The 20,864-nt window shown below is 37.7% G+C and overlaps 2 protein-coding genes across 2 annotated transcripts in view; one reads left to right on the top strand and one right to left on the bottom strand.

Annotated features, from left to right (window-relative positions):
• LOC106136656 (MAM domain-containing glycosylphosphatidylinositol anchor protein 1) overlaps nt 1-20,864 on the bottom strand; it is a 137,837-nt gene that overhangs the window by 81,114 nt on the left and 35,859 nt on the right. The gene's annotated exons all lie outside the window — the stretch shown is intronic.
• LOC106136655 (protein disulfide-isomerase-like) lies at nt 16,364-19,622 on the top strand. Its single transcript, XM_060949143.1, is given in 2 exon segments — nt 16,364-17,743; nt 18,798-19,622. Coding segments are annotated over 2 exon segments (1,506 nt in total). The 5' UTR covers nt 16,364-16,456; the 3' UTR covers nt 19,017-19,622.

The raw sequence follows: 20,864 nt of genomic DNA, 5'->3' as shown, positions 1-20,864 counted from the left end.
CAGCTCAACGTGACCTATCAGTCTTTTTAAGACTGTTGGCTCTGTCTACCCCGCAAGGGATATGGACGTGATTATATGTATGTATGTATGTTTACAGAGTAAATGATGACTATTTTAGAAGTTATGAGGGAAATAGATGAACATTGGACCATGCAGGTCAAAGTCATGACCCCTCTTTGCTTCTCCGCACATACGACTACATATACTCACGTGTATATCTCTTGCGAGGTAGACAGTCCCAACAGTCTTGGAGAGACTGGATCTTGTAGCCTCTAGTAGCCCATCGGCCAAGTTATTAAGCCTATTCTTTAGTCGCCTTTTACGACATCCACTGTTACGATATAGATGCTAACGAAAATCTTGAATATGGGCGAAAATACTAGGTACAAAAAAAGGTAAGAAACTGTCTTAAATTGTTGTAAAACTCATTATACAAGTGAATTCTATAAACGGTCGGGAATCCGTCCAAACAATCCAACTATCTGATCTCGAACTAGTTATGAAACTAACAAACACACAACTGGCAAAAGTTAGTGTACAACGAAGCCCTAGCCGACTTAATTCCACTAACTCGTATAAAGTTTTCGGAGTAAGAGCACCACATACGAACAAACACTCTCGCGTGTTAACGTATTTATGTTGGATTTGATCTGATGGAGTTACGTAGTACGTCATGTAATGCGACTTTTAGGATTTTTTTTAAACATACATACATACACATGGTCACATCTATATCCCTTGCGGGGTAGACAGAGCTAACAGTCTTGAAAAGACTGAATGGCCACCTTCAGCTCTTTGGCTTAATGATAGAATTTTTTTTAAATAAGGATTTTTTCTTTACGCCTTGATTGTCAGATCAGATATTGATAAGAATTTTTGAAACTGATAAAGCCTCATCTATTTGGCCAAAAAAAAAAATCGAAACGACCATCCACGGGCAAGATTGAGCGGTCCTATTCTTTTATCTATCAATGCCTGGAACCACACGGCAATTCTATAATTCAAACCGAAAATTCCCGGTCATCAGGAATTACCTAACTCATTAGACCACAGAGTCAAAAGCTGATAGCTAACATACATACATACATATGGTCACGTCTATATCCCTTGTGGGGTAGACAGAGCCAACAGTTTTGAAAAGACTGAAAGGCCACTTTCAGCTATTTGGCTTAATGATAGAATTGAGATTCAAATAGTGACAGGTTGCTAGCCCATCGCCAAAAAAAAAGAATCCCATGTTTGTAAGCCTATCCCTTAGTCACCTTTTACGACATCCATGGGAAAAAGATGGAGTGGTCCTATTATTTTTTTTTGTACTGGTGCCGAGAACCGCACGGTTAATATAGTAATAGGATAACATAGTACAGGATAGCTAACATAGTTTGACAAATATGCGTACTTAATTCAAACCACGTAGAATCTTATCATAAGTGGTGTTCAGTGTCTAAGATTATGCATATAATGGCCGACCTACCCCATTATACCGTATTTCAGCCATGTTAAATATGGTAGGTTCCTGTTGGTACTTGCGATTCGACTCAGGAAGATATCAATTCATACATAGATCACACCTATTTATAGGAGGGGTAGGCAGAGACTTCTGATTTTCAGCTTCAATTCAGTTTTACATCACGAGCGTTTATATCACGAGCAAAGCTAATTTAAATCATGTTTTTGTATTTCATTATTATACATACGTACATATAGTCACGTCTATATCCCTTACTGGGTAGACAGAGGTAACAGTCTTGAAAATACTGAAAGGCCACGTTCGGCTGTATGACGGAATTGAGATTCAAATAGTGACCGATTGTTAGCCCATCGCCTAAAAAAGAATTCCATGACTACAAGCCTATCCCTTCGTTGCCTATTACGACATCCATGGAGAGGATATGCAGGACTTTATAACAAGATCTAACGAAAGGTAGATAATGAAAAAATAACGCCTCTTGCCTGGAGGGAGGCAGAGACTACATCTTTCCACTTGCCACGATCCCTCCACTCATCATTCGCTTCATCCTTAGGGCATTGGACCTGACCTTTTACCAGGATATCCTCGATTTGATCAAGGTAACGTATGGTATTGTAGCGGGAGTGTAGGTATAGGTATATGCTCCAATCCGTAAAATCTTTGCTTGCGCGATTTAGGTTTTTCGCTGTTTTTGATTGATAGCGTCGCGTGATTTTATTTTTTACTAGAGGCCGCCCGCGACTTCGTCCGCATGGAAACCCTATCAATCCCGCGGGAACTCTGGGATAAAAAGTAGCCTATGTGTTATTCTGGGTCTTCAGCTACCTACATACCAAATTTCATGGTAATCGGTTCAGTAGTTTTTGCGTGAAAGAGTAACAAACATCCATACATCCATACAAACTTTCGCCTTTATAATAGTAGTAGGAGTAGGATTTCTGTGGCTTGTAGCGTATAGACCGCCACGGTGCAATTGGGATGACATCAGCTAAAATTTGCATGGGAGCCATAAAGAGCCGTTGAGGGGAGTAATTGTTTCGAGTTAATTTATTTATGCCCCGGAAAATGATGTTAGCAATTTTAGTTAATATACTTGAATTGTTGGGCGCGTATTGTGCTGCTAGTGAAATGGTAAATGGATTCATTGGTTGGTTTTCATTTACTGGTACCAAGGTTTTGTGTCAGTTTCCAAAGGTAGGAAGAACAAATTGATTTCAATCTTTATGCGTATCAAATTAAGGACATAACCGCCGAGCTTGCATGAAGAGAGTTATGAATGTGGAAGAAGATCAGTAAGCCAAACTGCTGAACGTGGCCTAAGAGTACCTTAATGGCTGTTGGCTCTGTCTACCCCGCAAGGGATATAGACATGATTTTATGTAAGTATGTATGAAGCGAAGGAAGTATGCAGAGATCGTGGCAAGTGGAAAGATGTAGTCTCTGCCTAACCCTCCGGGAAAAAGGCGTGATTTTATGTATGTATGTATGCTTTTAGAAGTTTGCTTGTCAATTGATGTGAGGGTCTGAAGAAAGTTACCTTAAATCGGCTAAAGATTGATGAATTTGAATGAGGCAAAAGAAGTATGGATAGCTTGTGCAAAATACGTCTCTGTTAACCATTCGGGAGAGAGTCGTGATCATTTAAACTATGAAAAGTCAACTACATATTCTGTTGAAAATCAAATGTTAGAAGCATTCAATCTGATAAATCCGAATTGGAAGCGACTTCACAAAGTTTATTTACCACTGGAATCCGAACCCACTACCTTCTAGTTAGTAGACCACACAAAGGCGATTATAACATACAAATAAGACCACCAAAGTAACTTGTTTCAGCTGTTTTAGTTAACTGTACCAGTTAAGTTTAAACATCTTTACTAGCATTTCAACAGATGTTTAATTTTGACTTATAGCAACAAGAAGCAACCGTGTGGTTCCCGGCACCAATACAAAAAAGAATAGAACCACTCCATCTCTTTCAAAATTCAAAAAAAATTCAAAATTCAAAATTTTTATTCATTATTATAGGATACTATATATCGCTTAATAATTGTCGTATGGTTTAACAACATTGGTTGACGTCAAATAAATTACTTAAAAACTAAGTTTACTGCCGCTTCCAAGGCGTCAGTGCAGAAGAAGCGGTAACAAACTGCACTGCAGCATTTTCTTCAACAACGTCAACTTCACAATATTAAATTATACTTAGAATAGAATGTGGACGGGAGAATACATTGTTCAGATTTATATATTTATGAGATTTAATATTTTCCCATGGATGTCATAAAAGGCGACTAAGGGATAGGCTTACAAACTTGGGATTCCTTTTTAGGCGATGGGCTAGCAACCTGTCACTATTTGAATCTCAATTCTATCATTAAGCCAAATAGCTGAACGAGGCCGTTCAGTCTTTTCAAGACTATTGGCTCTGTCTACCCCGCAAGGGATATAGACGTGACCATATATATATAAATATATATACTTATATAAACAAGAATACACATTCAGTTCACCTGTCATTAATTTTACAGATGTCACCTGTGCCTCCATGCCATGACACGCGCGTCGCCGTTTTTATCGCGCGAAAAACTATTGCTGTCTAAGCTATAATATATCGCGCGATGTTAACGGCGTCGCGCGTCCATGCTAAGGGGACTGTGGTATATCATAAGTATTTTCGTATCTCACTTTGTATGTTAGTACTATGCTTAAATTCAATTATATTATTTACTGTAAGTAATTCGTTAATACGTGCTGTGAGGTTTACGACACTTTAAAATAGAATAACTTTATATCTTTCATACGGATGTCGTAAAAGTCGACTTAGGTATAGGCTTATAAACTTGGGATTCTTTTATTGGGCGATGGGCTGGCAACCTGTCGGGGTTTGAATCTCAATTCCATCATTAAGCCGTGCATCTGAGCGTGGCCATTCAGTTTTTGTGAGGCCGTTGGCTCTGTCTACCCCGTAGATGTCATGTAGACGTGATTGTATGTATGTGTGAAAAAAAGTTTTCTTTTCAATCATCCTTTTCTTTTCTTTTCAGTTATACATTATTATACATTGTCATATAACAAAAGATATAATAACTACTTTTAATAAACTGTTCATTCAGGCAGACAGAAAAAAAAAGCTACAAAATGTTTACTGAACTTTGAAAACAAAAGAACTTTGTACCACGCAGACCCCGCGCTAACTTTCACAGTGCCACAAGAAAATATAAGTTCATTTTTAGGGTTGCTTAGTGAATGAGGAACCCTTAAAGTTTATTTTGTTAGTGATTTTTCTATGGGCGATGGGCTAGCAAACTGTCACTATTAGACTCTCAATTCTATCATTAAACCAAAAAAGAATAGGACCACTCCATCTCTTTCCCATGTATGTCGTAAAAGGCTACTAAGGGATAGGCTTACAAACTTGGGATTCTTTTTTAGGCGATGGGCGAGCAACCTTTCACTATTTGAATCTCAATTCTATCATTAAGCCAAATAGCTGAACGTGGCCATTCAGTCTTTTCAAGCCTGTTGACTCTGTCTACCCCGCAAGGTATATAGACGTGACCATATGTATGTATGTATGCATATTTTTTTTCACAAACAAACGCACAACGCACAAGGTATTCAATAAAGTATATAACTTTTTTAAATAAAAAACTGTATTGTTTATTGAATACCTTACCTGACTCACCCAATCTAGAATCCATGGTCAAGGCTTACGCCAGGCTCCTCTCCAGAGAGGTGAGGATGCAACTGGGACTATAGCCAGGAGGAATATATATTATTGCACTGAATATAAAACATTACTACTGAATTATATAAGATAAATTACTGCACAAAAATATATGTGACCGTGAAATCGAAGTTGGCATTCGTAACAACGGAACCCTACAATGCGCGTGGCCAGACACGCACTTGACCGGTTTTTATGTTTCCATACAGCAAAAGAATACTAAGGTCTCTCATTGTTACTTGGAAACGTAATAATTAAGCGAAACAGAGGAATATTAAGAAGAAATATGATGGTTCTTACGCCTTTTTTGCTAAAGTTAGTTACATATTATAGTTTTTCTAATGTAGGTGTACCTTGTGGTTCCAGGCACTAAAGTAATACTGATTCTATTTTTGAAAGATGTCGCAGGAGGTTTGAAGTCCTTCATAAATACATATGGTCACGTCGATATTCCTTGTGGGGTAGACAGAGATGACAGTCTTAAAAAGACTAATCCGCCAAGTACAGCTATTTGACATATGTAATGCTAAAATTGAGATTCAAATAGTGACAGGTTGCTAGCCCAACGCCTAAAAAAGAATCCCAAGTTTGTAAGCCTATCCCTTAGTCACGTTTTACGACATCCATGGCAAAGAGAGCGAGTGTTTTTGTCACTCTTTATCGCCCGCTATCACTTCTTTGGAAAAATACGAAGACACTCAATATTTACAGCCTTATTATATTTATTGATATTATAAAGGTATGGTTCCCGGCACCAATAGAAAAAAGAATAGGACCACTCCATCTCTCTTCCATGGATGTCGTAAAAGGCGACTAAGTGGTAGGCTTATAAACTTGGGATTCTTTTTTTAGGCGATGGGCTAGCAACCTGTCACTATTTGAATCTCAATTCTATCTTAAAGCCAAATAACTGAACGTGTCCTATCAGTCTCTACAAGACTGTTTGCCTCTGTCTACCCCGTAACGGAAATAGACGTGATTATACGTATGTATGTAAAACGCAATGTCGAAATTGTTATAATGGACTTTCCGTAGCGCATAAACCTATTAACACCGCTAATTATGAATTCCAATGAACGCCTGATAATCCGGAATTTGGCATAAATGCATTTCGTAATAACCCAATCTAATTTCCGAGTGCCATTCATCGACTTTTACCATCTAATTAATCGGTTTCGGTCAAAAGTGTTTCAGTTTGAAGAAACTCGTTTAGTACTTCCATTGTCTTCTTGCGATGTAGGCTAAGGTACTCTCATTTTTCTACGTCACGTCTTTATACAGGGTAGACAGAGCCAACATTTCCGAAAAGACTGATAGGCAACGTTCAGCTGTACGGTTTCATGATGGAATAGAGATTCAAAAAGCCCATGTCGGATATCGTAAAAGGCGACTAAGGGATAGGGTTATAAATTTGGGACTCCTATTTTAGGCGATGGGTTAACAACCTGTCACTATTTAAATCTCAATTCTATCATCAAGCCCAAAAGCTGAACGTGGCCCATCAGTCTTTTCAAGACTGTCTGTCTACCCCGCAAGGGATAAAGACGTTACAATATGTATACACGTATGTATGTGTGAAAAACTTACTGAAACTTAAAAATCGAATTAAATCGCCCCCGAAATCTAATTAAACTGAAAAAGGGCAGTCGCCGGCAAAAGTGGCGTGATTACAGGAGTGTGGCACACACTGTGTTATTAATTTCTGAGCGAGGTTGTACACGGCTGTGACACGGCAGTGGAACGCCGACAATTGGGTCTCTACCCACGCGAGCTGAGAACGACATACATTTTACATGACTGTGCCCGCGAGTTCGTCCGCGTGGAATAGTTATTACGGGCACCATTGAAGCCCTCATCTATACTAATATTATAAAGCTGATGAGTTTGTTTGTTTGCTTGTTTGAACGCGCTAATCTCAGGAACTAATGGTTCGAATTGAAAAATTCTTTTTGTGTTGAATAGACCATTTATCGAAGAAGGCTTTAGGCTGTATAACATCACGCTGCAACTATTAGGAGCGAAGAAATAATGGAAAATGTGAAAAAAAAGAGGTACATTATTCAACCTTGAGGGCTTCAATGATGACCAAAATAACTATTCCACGCGGACGAAGTCGCAGGTATAGCTAGTTAATGAATATAATAAAAAAATGCTTCTGAAGTGTGAAGACCGTATGTTACCCGCGTTATTTACTCCCAACTCCCTTTTATTAGCCGCCGTGGAATTTACAAAGGTCACTACGTAATGTGGACTCTTTTATTTGTTTCGGCAAAGGGTGAAACAGCTGGCTGGCGGGTTCATTTTTCAAGCCATATTAGTCTTTAAAATGCAAGTAATAAGGTCGAGTTTTGAAACGACTTCTTAATGTGAATGAATTTCCGTCACAATTACAGTGCGATTTTTTTAATTTACTTCTCTTTGCTTTTTTTTACGCTAATTATGAGGTGTAATGTTATAAAGATTAATAGCAAGTTTAAAAAAATCTCTCTTTATCCGTTCTGATGAAAGGTCAGGTCACGATAAGTTACGGGGTAGACAGAGCTAACATTCTTGTAAAGACTGAAAGGCCATGTTCAGCTGTATGGCACAATGTAGGCATTGAAATTGAAATTTAATAGAAAATCCCAAGTTCATTAGCCTTTCCCTTGATAAGCTTTTACCATCTGCTCGGCAAGGGAAACATCTGGCATACACCATGATTTTTATTCCCTACCTGACCAGCACGCTCTAAGGCTCCACTAAATGAATGCCGGGAACTAGACGGCAAAAAAACAATTTTTTTTTTTGCACAATTGTTATATATTGTAATCTTAAATCAAATTATCCAAACTTGTATCAACAACATTTGATGTTGTTGATACAAGTTTGATAATTCTTTTTGTGTTGAATAGACCATTTACCGAGAAGGCTTAAGCCTATATAACATCACGCTGCAACTATTTACAGCGAAGAAACAATGAAAAGTATGAAAAAAAAAACGGGGAAAATTATTTATCCTTGAGGGCTTCAATGATGCCCAAAATAATTCCACGCGGACGAAGCCGCGGGCACAGCTAGTAAAAATAATATGTTTATATAAAGTTAACGAGCCTGCGTCAAAACATCGCATTACCTCTTTGTTAAGGGATCCAAAGTGGTAATGTTGGGTAAGGTATACGGCCGCCCATTATTTTTATGGCAACTCCAAGTTGCTACGGTTTTGAAGGGGTAAAAAATGTATGCGTGTGTGTAAGAGATGAAGGCACATTTACAGTCTATACGACTTGGTGACTTGTACGTAGGGTATGTGAGTAAGTCATGGTGTGTCATTTATAAGTTTAAATATTAAAAAAAAATGGATGAAAATAATGTTTTTTGGCTGGATTACGTTTCAGAAACAACACACATAATGCAAATGGCATGACGTGTGGTTTCCGGCATCAATAGAAAACATCTCTTTCCCATGGATGTCATAATGACCGACTAAGGGATAGGCAAATAAACTTGGCATTCTTTTTTTAAGCGACAGTACATACATACATACATTTAATCACATCTCTATACCTTGTGGGGTAGACAGAGTCAACAGTCTTGAATAGACTGAATGGCGACGTTAAGGTAATGATAGAATTGAGATTCAAATACTGATAGGTTGCTAGCCCATCGCCTAAAAGAAAGATCTCAAGTTTATAAGCCTATCCCTTAGTCGCGGAACGAGATGGAGCTGTCCTATTCTTTATTTTTATTGGTGCCGGGAACCACACGGCACTGATACAGACTAGATATACAGGTAAAACTTTGTAAAATGTAGTGTTAGTGATAACTACGCGATATCTTTTCTATCTGGGTCAATGTATGCGGTAGTTGTTATATATTTACCCTAAATATTGGAAAAAGGTAAACATTATTACACGTATACAAATATATGTACATTTTCCGATACGGATGCGGGTATCGTAAATCCCAAATTACTCTCTTTTGTCTCAAGCCAGTGAAAATAGCGTGGAAAAAATAGCTGAAGGATAAAATAACTGATATGTGGTGTAGACAGTATAATGTTATATTTAATTAGGTATTTTTTATTTCTATAAAACAAAAAAAAATTATGTCTGAATTTGTCTAGGCTTCAGCCTGCTGGTAAATCCGTCACTAGTGTGTTCCTCATTTCGTCACCATCACTCAAACCGCAAGAAATTAAATGCTAAGCATGATTCCAAACATATCTCTAACTTGACCCTTTTGAAATCGGCATTTAATCAGCTTTTTCCTGGAACCCAAAGGTCGATTTTATGTTCTAAATACTACGACTGCTGTCCACTGACGCCTTAAAAACATACATATAGACACATCTACATCCCATGTGGGGTAGACAGAGCCCAGAGTCTCGAAAAAACGAAAGGCCACGCTCAGCTGTATAGCTTGATGATGGAAATTGTCCATCAAAGCACAAGAGTACTTAACTTAATTTACTGCTAAGCATGATTCCAAAAATATCTCTACCTTGACCTCTTGAAATCGGCATTTAGCTTTTTCTTGGAAACCAAAAGTCCATTTTATGTTCTACATACTTTGACAGCTATCCAGTGGATGCCTTACAAACATACATATAGCCACGTATACATGCCATGTGGGGTAGACAGAGCCCACAGTCTAAACTAAAGAACTAACTGACGCCTTAATTATTTAATTTCCCTTTTCACTGCATGCTTCATTCATATTCGTCAACGTTTTCTGGCAAACTCATTCGTAACTCTAGATCTGACCTGCCCGATTCGATGAAACAACATTCATCTTGGTCTACCCCTTCAAATGTTCCCATTACAAAAATAGTAGTAATTAGTACAAATAAAAAAATTCCAAGCTAGACCCGGTACACAGTAGATAAGTAATGTTTGAGCGCGGTTCTACAACTTTACTTAACACGAGCAAACTCAAAATTCAATATTCAACACGACATTTTGGTGTAAACATCGCGTGACAGCCTTTGGAGTGTGGCCCAAGTTATAAGATTTTTGACGTGAAATCCAATTTTTACATTACAGTGATTCAATGACCTAATAAAGTGATTTAAATATTAAATTCCAACTAATATGATAAATGCGAAAGTGAGTTTATATGTTTGTTTGTTTCCTCCTATTACGGATTATCTACTGAATAAATCTTCTTGAAATATCACGTATACCATATTAAGTTTTGATTATGACAAATGGTACCTTTCATCCCGGTAAAAACTATAATTCCCGTGGGATTTTGCGAAAAACCTGTTTTTATTTGTGAGTGGCACGAAATTCGTTGTTTTTATAAGTGGCATTTCATTCGTCGCTATTTTGTAGATGGCGCTAACCTCGCGTGGGCTAAGCTTCGGGAAAAAGATAGTTATCTATAAAATGATCTTTTATCTGGAGTCCAGTCGAGACACTACTTCCACTGTCATTGTCTGTGAATGCTGTGAAAAAGACACGTGCTTAAGCTAGTTTAAGCTCACACACACATGATAGTACGGCATTTATCGTCACTTGAGGACCTTATAACGGCACCATTTAAGTTTATTAATTTATTAATTAATAATATACAAAGACACCATTGCTATCGCAGATTCTTCACTCTTCCCCAAAATTGTACAAATCAACACGCAAACATATAGCGTTTACAGCACAATGATAATTCTCCCAGTTTGAATTTAGAATTTTTTTTTCGAGACTACATAATCGTTTTTATCAAAAGCAATGCCCGCTATCGCTTATGCTTTGTCCCACAATACCTGTTTTGTTGCGTCATCGATCATCTTCACCGCTTTTCGTTCGCGTGGGGGGTGTCGAAAATTACCCACAGGAAACTACCTAGCTACAAAAAATAACTGCGTATTCTGAACACCTGACGGTAAGTGCTATCGCCTAGATGTATTGCTTTTAAGGGAACCTGATATCCTACCTATATTAAAAATGGTGTCTGTTACTTGGGTATTAAGAACATAAATAAAACGGATAAATTTGAAAGTGAACAGGACAAAGTAATGTTTAAGGTTCTCTATCTATTAGCATAAAATTACACTATATTTAGGTATGCCTTTTGAAATAGTATGCCAAAAAACTATTATGACAAAAAATAGTATGCGTAACTCGTTATGCAAAAACTAAAATAGGACAAAAAAAAATTTGTCGAATGAACGGGATCCCAATGTTTAATGGTAAAGTTTCGTGAGGAAACCTACACATTCAGACAACTGGATGTGTAACCATGATCCAATGGTTACACGGGTAAGGTTCCTGTGCTAAGGCTGCGGAGGTCAGATGGGAGTCGCTTTGTGTAAAAATCTGACTCAACCCACGGTCAAGGGCATACCCTGGGGCTCCTCTCCAGAGTGGCGAGGATGCCACTCCGAGGATGCCACTCCATGAGGAACCGGGTCTATATCCAGGAAGAAGAAGAAGGTAAACTTTCATCCAATTCGAAGCTTTCGTGTAAAAGATTGATTAATATGTATCTTTTCTTAAACTATAGCTTTTAAAATGAAAAATATATCAAAAATACATATAATCACGTCTATATCCCTTGCGGAGCAGACAGAGCCAACAGTCTTGAAAAGACTGATAGGCCACGTTCAGCTGTTTGGCTTAATGATAAAATTGAGATTCAAACAGTGACAGGTTGCTAGCCCATCGCTTACAATGAAAATCCCAAGTTTATAACCCTATCCCTTAGTCGCCTTTTACGACATTCATAATACATTATAAGAGCAATAAATAGTACTTTTTAAGTCAAGCGTACGAACATTAAATATCAATATTCAAAAGCCAACCGACTGCAAAGCATCTCGCTTAATTGAGCATTCGTAACGCGAATACACCCGTTATTTACGTAGCTATCCGTGAACTGTATAACGTTAAAATGTTTTCAATTTATATACGTTTCTGGATAACGTATGAGGCACGCCCTCAGCTACTAGATGAGTTAAAATAAAAATACCAGTAGGATTTAGCCGGTACACTCGGTCACAGAAATGAAAGTGTAATTTAAAATAAATAAATACTTATCTAATTTTGAATTCAAAATTGCAATTATTGGATAAAATTTGCAGTGATATCCTCGTGTTTAATTGTTAGTCATTAATGCGGAATTAAGTTCTGATTAACATGAAACTGCTTTACAATTTAGGAATTTGCGAATGTACAACATTTTGTATTAAAACTAGTAAAGAGTAAAACCTTAATTATTGTGCTTTTTCAATTTTTTATCAATATCAAAAAATGACTATGTAATCGCGCATTTAGTTTTATTAATACAAGCATTATATAAGGGCATATAAATTATATCACCGTCTATATTATATTCATTATATAGACGGTGAAATAAATTATACTATTTACTTTTACATTAGTCCTATACTATTTATTTATTTATTAAAACATTATTGTACAAAAGGCGGACTTAATGCCGTTTGGCATTCTTTACCCGTCAACTAGCTGACCAAACAGAAAAAACTTTTAGTTGGTGGTGCGATAAAGTGCACATGCATGCTGAAAAATACATGCATAAATACATAATATACATTGTAAATACATACACATACATAAAATATCAAGTTAGGATAACCCATTATTGATCTACCAAAGAAAGAACCCATTCACAGCATGTTTGAACGCAGAGCGACTAGAAGCTCTCCTAATCATTTCAGACGTAGTATGTACGCAGTATGACGTCATAATGTCCTAAACAATAATAGCCTTTCTTATTCTCGTACCATCTCAATTACATAGTAAAGTAAAATAAACAAGTTCTAGAGCCGAAATCAGTTTTGCTTACAATGCATTTGAAATTCCGAGGAGGAGGGCATGCATAAATTTTGGTTGGCTAAAATAGGTTTCTGTATTCTATGAAATTTAACAAGTCCTTCACAACTAAAGTAAACGTCTCATAACGTTCCATTATATTACTTTGGTGTACAAATTTGGTTTTAAAAATATTTTTTGAAATTGTTTTTAAGTTTTTTTCAAACGTCACTTATATTAATTAAATCAATTCATGAATCCTAGAGTTATTATGTCACCGAAATACATACAATACATTACATTTCTAAGTTTGGATAGTTGACGTAGTTGAAGAAAATGCTGCAGTGCAGTTTGTTACCGCTTCTTCTGCACTGACGCTTTGGAAGCGGCAGTAAACTTAGTTTTAAGTAATTTATTAGACGTCAACCAATGTTGTGAAACCAAAAGATATGACAATGCCGCTTTTTACTGAATTATCTAGTTCCTTTATTGTTTGCCGGTTGACTGGAAGAGATCCCTTTATGGGATAAGCGCGCCATTGCAAGTGATTTGTTTCTTTTATAACTATGTACTATTTTCTTGTTACTGTGTAAATTTCTATGCAATAAAGATATTACAAACAAACAAACAATTATTAAGTGATGTCACGTATCCTATAATAATGAATAAAAAAAATTAATTTTAATACAAGCTGCGTCTCGAATGAGAAAGTTCGCTCGCTTTGCTCGCTTGCCGAGAAATGTTCGTTAACACTTCTGTTCGCGAGTGTCCATGCGGATACTTTATCCGCGTCCGATGCGGGGCGATCTCTCGTAAATTCCCCGGACCGGCCATTTTTGGCTCGATGCGAGTTTTTTTTTTTTATAAATCCTACAAACATTATCACTGTTTTCGTAATTCTGCTTGTCCTTTTTTTTCCCATGAACTGGAGCTTATCAAACGGTTGTGAAAAAAGGGCGTTTTGTTTTAAGATTGTTAGGATAGGTAATTTACTAGTATTTTCTTCAACTGTTGCTAAGTCTAGGTAGAAATTACGGATTGAATGATTTTGTGTATTGACTCGTAGGTACTCGTGTGGTAAAGTGGTATAAACTAAAAATTTTAATTGACAGATTCGTATCCTATTGGGGTTAACGACTCTATTCGTTACATTTAGTATATTAGCTAGACGACCATTAGTTTTATTACTAACAGATTTTTTTACAATACCTACCTGCGAAAATTGAGAAAATTTATTTTATTTTTATTATTTTATTTATTTGGTCTACCATTATTTGCTACATTGATACATGATATACAATCTAATACATATGTTAATTTAATTGCTAAATGTGCAAACCATTTAAGGTAAACACCACATACTCAAATTCTAAGTTGAAAACATTAATAATATTGAGTGAAGTTCAAAAAATTTGAATATTTTTTTTTTCAATTAGTTTTAAAATTTGCATATACAGGCAACTATTTGTGTCACCATGACCGCGCGACGTGGTTTTTATCGCTCGAAAAACTATCGCTGTCCCTGTTAGTCGTCATAATAAAAAGCGAAACGGCGAAAGTTTTCGCGACTTGGATGGAATGAAACCTGACTTCCAGTCACTAACCCACTACAATGGGTGGTCATGGGCTGACCCTGGGCTCCTTTCCAAAGAGATTCCATTCCAGGAGTGTGACAAGAGGATAGACATATGAGAGATGTCTGATTCTCTCCACCGCTCTCCCACTCTCATCTCTCTGTCAGATTTTTCAATACAAGCATATTTCACAAAAAAAAAATTACTTGGAAAATATCACCGAAACCCATTTGCGAAGCCTGCAAGCTATTAACTTTTAATAGCAATGATCGATGGCTTAATAAACGCTGTGAATATAAACTCCCATGGGGATATTATGTTCTTCATGGCCCACTGATAACTGCATGTAATATTCAAGTTATGCGATATTTTTCCGGGACATCGACATACATACATAACACATCTTTATCCTTTAAGGGTTATACAGAGATGATGATTTTATGTTTTACTTTCCTAAGTGAAAATTACAACATCCCGTCAATTTTGTCAGGGGTTAAAAACAGAGATACGAACAATTAAATTCAATAGATATTATTCTGCTCATTCCTCATTTCATGTTAATATGACCGGAATAGGAATGTAAATTGCAAACCAACCAAATTATACTTGGAAATTGCAGTAACGTAAATTATTAAGTGAACCATTACAGTCTCTATACCTATATGAAGAGCTGCTCGTACTACGTTTTCACTCTTCTGTATGGCAATATAAATTCTTTAAACATACATACATATACCTAATCACATCTATATCCCTTGCGGGGTAGACAGGGCCTACAGTCTTACAAAGACTGATGGGCCACGTTCAGCCTTTTGGCTTTAAGATAGGATTGAGATTCAAATAGTGACAGGTTGCCAGCCCATCGCCTAAAAGAAGAATCCCAAGTTTATAAGCCTACCCCTTAGTCGGCTTTTACGACATCCATGGGAAAGAGATGGAGTGGTCCTATTCTTTTTTGTATTGGTGCCGGGAACCACACGGCACTAAATTCTTTAAAGTTTCCGAAAAATAATTTTTAGTCATATCTGCTGCGTGGTTACCGGCAACAATACGAAATAAAGAGACCAGTCCATCTTTTTCCCATGTATTTCGTTAAAGGCGACTAAGTAATAGGCTTATGAACTTGGGATTCTTTATTTAAGCGATGGGCTAACAACAGTATGTAAGTACTGTTGAATCACATGATGAGTAACGACCTTTTTCTAACTGGCGTAGAGTATATCTTAACACAAGTCTCGTAAAACTTATATTGAAGTTAACTCTGTGTAATTTGTCCCGTATATATTTATTTATATACTTATTTTTAATGCCTCCAACCGTTAGACCAGATTTGTTTAAAAATTTCACTTTATTAATAAAGAGCACATAATAATACTGCAAATTACTTTATTATAAAGTGAACGAAACAAAGTTAATCAAAATTTAAACAAAATTAAGTTTATTCTCCTAAAGAGATGTAAATTTAAACCTTCACGTATTTGCCGTGAACTGTTTTAATTAAAATTAAATAAAACAAAAAGAGATTATTGAAAGGTGCAAGGTCTATACGTATTCGTTTTAATTTCATTTACATGTCACGATAATGTTGTGAAGCGGAAATTTCCTTCCGTAAGTTATTTTACAGACTAGAATAGAAATGAAAAAATCCTCGTTAAATTGTCGGAAATTTTGGCATATCCAACAAACAACAAACTGCACTGCACCATGGTGTGTGGTTTCCGGCACCAAAACATAAAAGAATAGGAACACTGCATCTCTTTCCCATGGATGTCGACTAAGGAATAGGCTTATAAACTTGGGATTCTTCTTTTAGGCGACGGTCTAGCAACAAAAAAAAATCGCTCACGAAGCGAATGAAGCAGCAATTTCGGCATTTTATTGTGTGTCGTCTTCCGAGTAGGCTAGTGCAGGATATTATAATAATCAATCCAAAATGCGTGTAATACTATTTTCACTAGCCATAGCCTTCATAGGTGTTGCGCTCGGAGACGAGGTTCAAACAGAAGACAATGTATTAGTTCTCACGAAAAGCAACTTCGACAGTATTGTTTCTACAACAGATTTCATCTTGGTGGAATTCTATGCACCATGGTGCGGCCATTGCAAGTCTCTAGCGCCGGAATACGCCAAGGCTGCAACAAAACTGGCGGAGGAAGAATCTCCGATCAAGTTGGCTAAGGTGGACGCCACGCAAGAGCAAGATCTCGCTGAGAACTATGGAGTTAGGGGCTACCCAACGCTCAAATTCTTCAGAAATGGCAGTCCTGTTGACTATTCAGGTGGTCGGCAAGCTGATGACATTGTTGCCTGGTTGAAGAAGAAGACTGGTCCGCCCGCCATTGAGGTCACATCTGCTGAGCAAGCCAAGGAGCTTATTGCTGCCAACCCAGTCATTGTCTTTGGTTTCTTCACTGACAAGGAAGCGGCTAAGGCTAAAGCTTTCCTTGGAATTGCTGCTATTGTTGATGACCAAATCTTTGCCATTGTCCAAGATGAGAAACTGGTGAAGGAGTTGGAGGCTGAAAACGAAGATGTTGTTCTATTTAAGAACTTCGAAGAGCCCCGTGTCAAGTACGAAGCGGAAAAGTTCGACGAGGACCTGTTCAAATCATGGGTGTTTGTCAACAGCATGCCCACCATTGTGGAGTTCTCCCACGAGACCGCTTCCAAGATCTTCGGAGGACAGATCAAATACCACCTCCTTCTGTTCCTGTCCAAGAAAAATGGTGATTTCGACAAGTACCTGGAAGACCTGAAGCCCGTTGCCAAGGCCTACCGCGACAGGATCATGACTGTGGCTATCGACACCGACGAAGATGACCACCAGAGGATCCTGGAATTCTTCGGCATGAAGAAGGACGAAGTGCCATCAGCGCGTCTCATCGCCCTGGAACAAGACATGGCCAAGTACAAGCCTCCCACCGACGAGCTCACAGCCAACAGCATCGAGGAGTTCGTGCAATCCTTCTTCGCCGGCACCCTGAAACAGCACCTGTTGAGCGAAGACCTGCCTTCGGACTGGAACGCCAAGCCTGTGAAAGTGCTCGTCGCCACCAACTTTGATGAAGTGGTCTTCGACGAGGGCAAGAAGGTGCTGGTCGAGTTCTACGCACCTTGGTGCGGCCACTGCAAACAGCTCGCGCCCATCTACGACAAGCTGGGCGAGCATTTCGAGAAGGACGATGACGTCATCATCGCCAAGATCTGATCACATTGCTGAGTGGTCGAAAGAGTTTGGTATCTTTGTGAACCCGAAAAAGTGTCAGGCTATCATTGTGGGTAGTTCTGGGCAACTTAGCAAGTTAAATTGTGAAACTGTGTCTCCTATTAAATTTGGTCATAATAATATTCCTTTCTGCCCTAGCGTCAAAGATCTTGGGTTGCATATTGACCCCACTTTCAGCTGGGTAAATCAAGTTACTGAAGTAAGTCGCAAAGTAACTGGTACGCTTCGTTCTCTTTACAGATTTAAAAATTTCCTCCCTCAGAACACCAAAAAATTACTCTGTCAATCTCTTATCCTATCTTTAATTGACTATGCAGATGTATGTTACTGTGACTTGAACCAGCAACTTGTCTTAAAGCTGGATAGACTAGCCAACAATTGCATTCGTTTCATATTTGGTTTACGAAAATATGACCATGTCTCCTCCTTTCGTTCTCAGCTTGGTTGGCTGCCTATTCCTCTTCGTCGCAAAGCTAGAATCCTATCCATGCTGTATACAATTCTCAACGACCCTTGTGCTCCAGATTATCTTAAATCGAAGTTCCCACTTTTAAGCGCTACCCACGCTCGATCTCTTCGCTCTTCTGAAAACCTTCTTCTGGCCACTCCTGCTCACCGCCTGGGATTCATGTCGAATTCATTCCAAGTGCAAGCCATTAGATTATGGAATTCTCTTCCTGAATCTATTCGGAAGGCGCCTAATAGATTTGCATTCAGGGAGCAAGTCCATGATCTTCTTTTTGACCAGTAGATTTCCTTAAACTTTACACAATCATCCAATGTATGTAGTATATGTATGTTTATTTTATATGGAGTATATATATATATATAGTCATACTTATGTTTGTATTATATTATATGCAAGTGTATTAAGTAACCTATTATTATTTATATTTATATAATTTTTTTTTTACCGTTATCGCACTACCCGTACTTCCATCTCAGTTTGGTCCAAAGGTTCGACTGGCAGAGAATGCCTTGTGGCATTAAGTCCACCTGTTGTACATTTTACGTGCATGAAGTTTAAATAAATAAATAAATAAATAAGATGGACGCCACGGTCAACGAACTCGAGCACACCAAGATCACGTCGTTCCCCACCATCAAACTGTACACTAAGGACAATCAGGTGCGCGAGTACAAGGGTGAGAGGACGCTGGCCGGCCTCACCAAGTTCGTGGAGACTGACGGAGAAGCCGCCGAGGCCACACCTAGCGTGAGCGAATTCGAAGAGGAGGAGGAGGCCCCAGCGAGGGACGAGTTATAAGCTCATCAACCCTTATGACACTTCCATAGCATAGGCCTGTATAGATTATAATTTACTTTTATACTTAATCTACACTATAATGTTTGCATTTCATTCGCTAGACTGTTATTTCTAAAACGTTGAGGTTGTACCAACTATGTTAAGTCTTTGATTTTCAAGTTAATACTCTGTCTTTTTTCATCATTTCTCGTCAATTTATTTATTCGGTAAACGCATAATTTATTTGACGGACGGACAACAGCATTACTTAGTTTGTGTACAATGTATTTATAATTTCTGTATCATAATGGGATATCCTTACATTCCTTAGTACAAGTTGTGTTACATCGAACAATGTTGTTGTAAGTTAATTAAATAAAAGTGAATATTATATTTTCATCACAAACAGATTCTATTTAAGACTAAACCAATGCGGTGTCATTGATATATTTTTATTTAAATTTCGTAGAATTTTAAGAATTTATTTCAATGTGTTAAAAACTGTAACTGATTTGTATGAAAATTTATCTCAGTCCATATTTTTTTATAAATGTCAATGTGTAAATATTGATTGAATTGCCAAACCTGCGTTGTGTATCTATTGTGGATGCAGAAATTGATAAATAACTTGTCACTTTATATGAATCTCAATTCTGTCAGTAAGCCGAGCAGCTAAACAAGGAATATCAGTGTTTCTTAAGACTGTTGGCTCTGTGTACCCCGCAATGGATATAGACGTGATTATATGAAGGTATGTATATACGTAACCCAAAAAAAAGTCCCAGACGACTTTTTCATTTCATTTCGCTTTTTCAAATAAATCGTTTCGTGATCGTGTCGTGCGTTGTAAACGGATCACAAACCCGTCTCCGATTTTAATGAGTTTCAGCATATCCGCTTAGGCGAGTTGGGGATTATTACTGCATTATATATATTTATTAAAAGGGAATGTTATTTCCGTGTGACATGGTTCATTTAGACATCGTTTTTGTACGTGTAAATCACTTGTGTTGTGACTGGATATTTCAAATAAAACACTTGGTAGCAAAAAGTGCCGTGTGGTTCCCGAGACGAATAGAAAAAAAAATAGACTTCTCCATCTCTTTCCCACAGATATCGTAAAGGACGCTGAACGTGGCCAATCAGTCTTTTCAAAATTGTTGACTCTGTCTACCCCGTCAGGGATATAGACGTGATTATATGTATGTACATAGACACGTTCAGTTGCACGGCTCTAAAAGATTCATTTGGAATCTACATCGATATAATTCTCATTCTTAGTTCATTTTAAGTTTAATCAGTTTTGAATTACACCCTTTACTTTGTATGTAGGTATTATACTGACATCCATGGATGTCATTATCATACCTTTTATTTACTTTATATGTTTACATAATACATATAGTCAAGTTTATATCCCTCGCAGGGTAGACAGAGCCAACAGTCTTGGAGAGACTGAAAAGCCACGTTCAGCTGTTTGGCTTAATGATAGAATTGAGATTAAAATAGTGACAGGTTACTAGCTTATCGCCTAAAAAATCCCAAGTTTGCAAGCCTATCCCTTAGTCGCCTTTTACGACATCCATGGGAAAGAGATGGAGTGGTCCTTTTCTTTTTAGTATTGGTGCCGGGAACCACAAGGCAGTATTTTTATTTATTTTTCTATTTATTTGTCGTAGCTAATGCATGTGAAACCAGGGTGCATTACTAAGCTACGTTATCGCGCAATCTCAATTTAATCTTGCGCTGATTGCGTCTTGCAACGGGATGCAAATATGGAGCTCAGTTTATCCTGAACCCGAAACATGATTAGGATGACTTCAAATCTGTAGGTACCAGATTCAATCTATGGGCGTTGCCTCTTTTAAA

Source organism: Amyelois transitella, chromosome 18, assembly GCF_032362555.1.
Source record: "Amyelois transitella isolate CPQ chromosome 18, ilAmyTran1.1, whole genome shotgun sequence".
NCBI lineage: Eukaryota > Metazoa > Arthropoda > Insecta > Lepidoptera > Pyralidae > Amyelois > Amyelois transitella.
The sequence above is the reverse complement of the archived record's forward strand: the minus strand, read 5'-3'. Positions and strand labels throughout refer to the sequence as shown.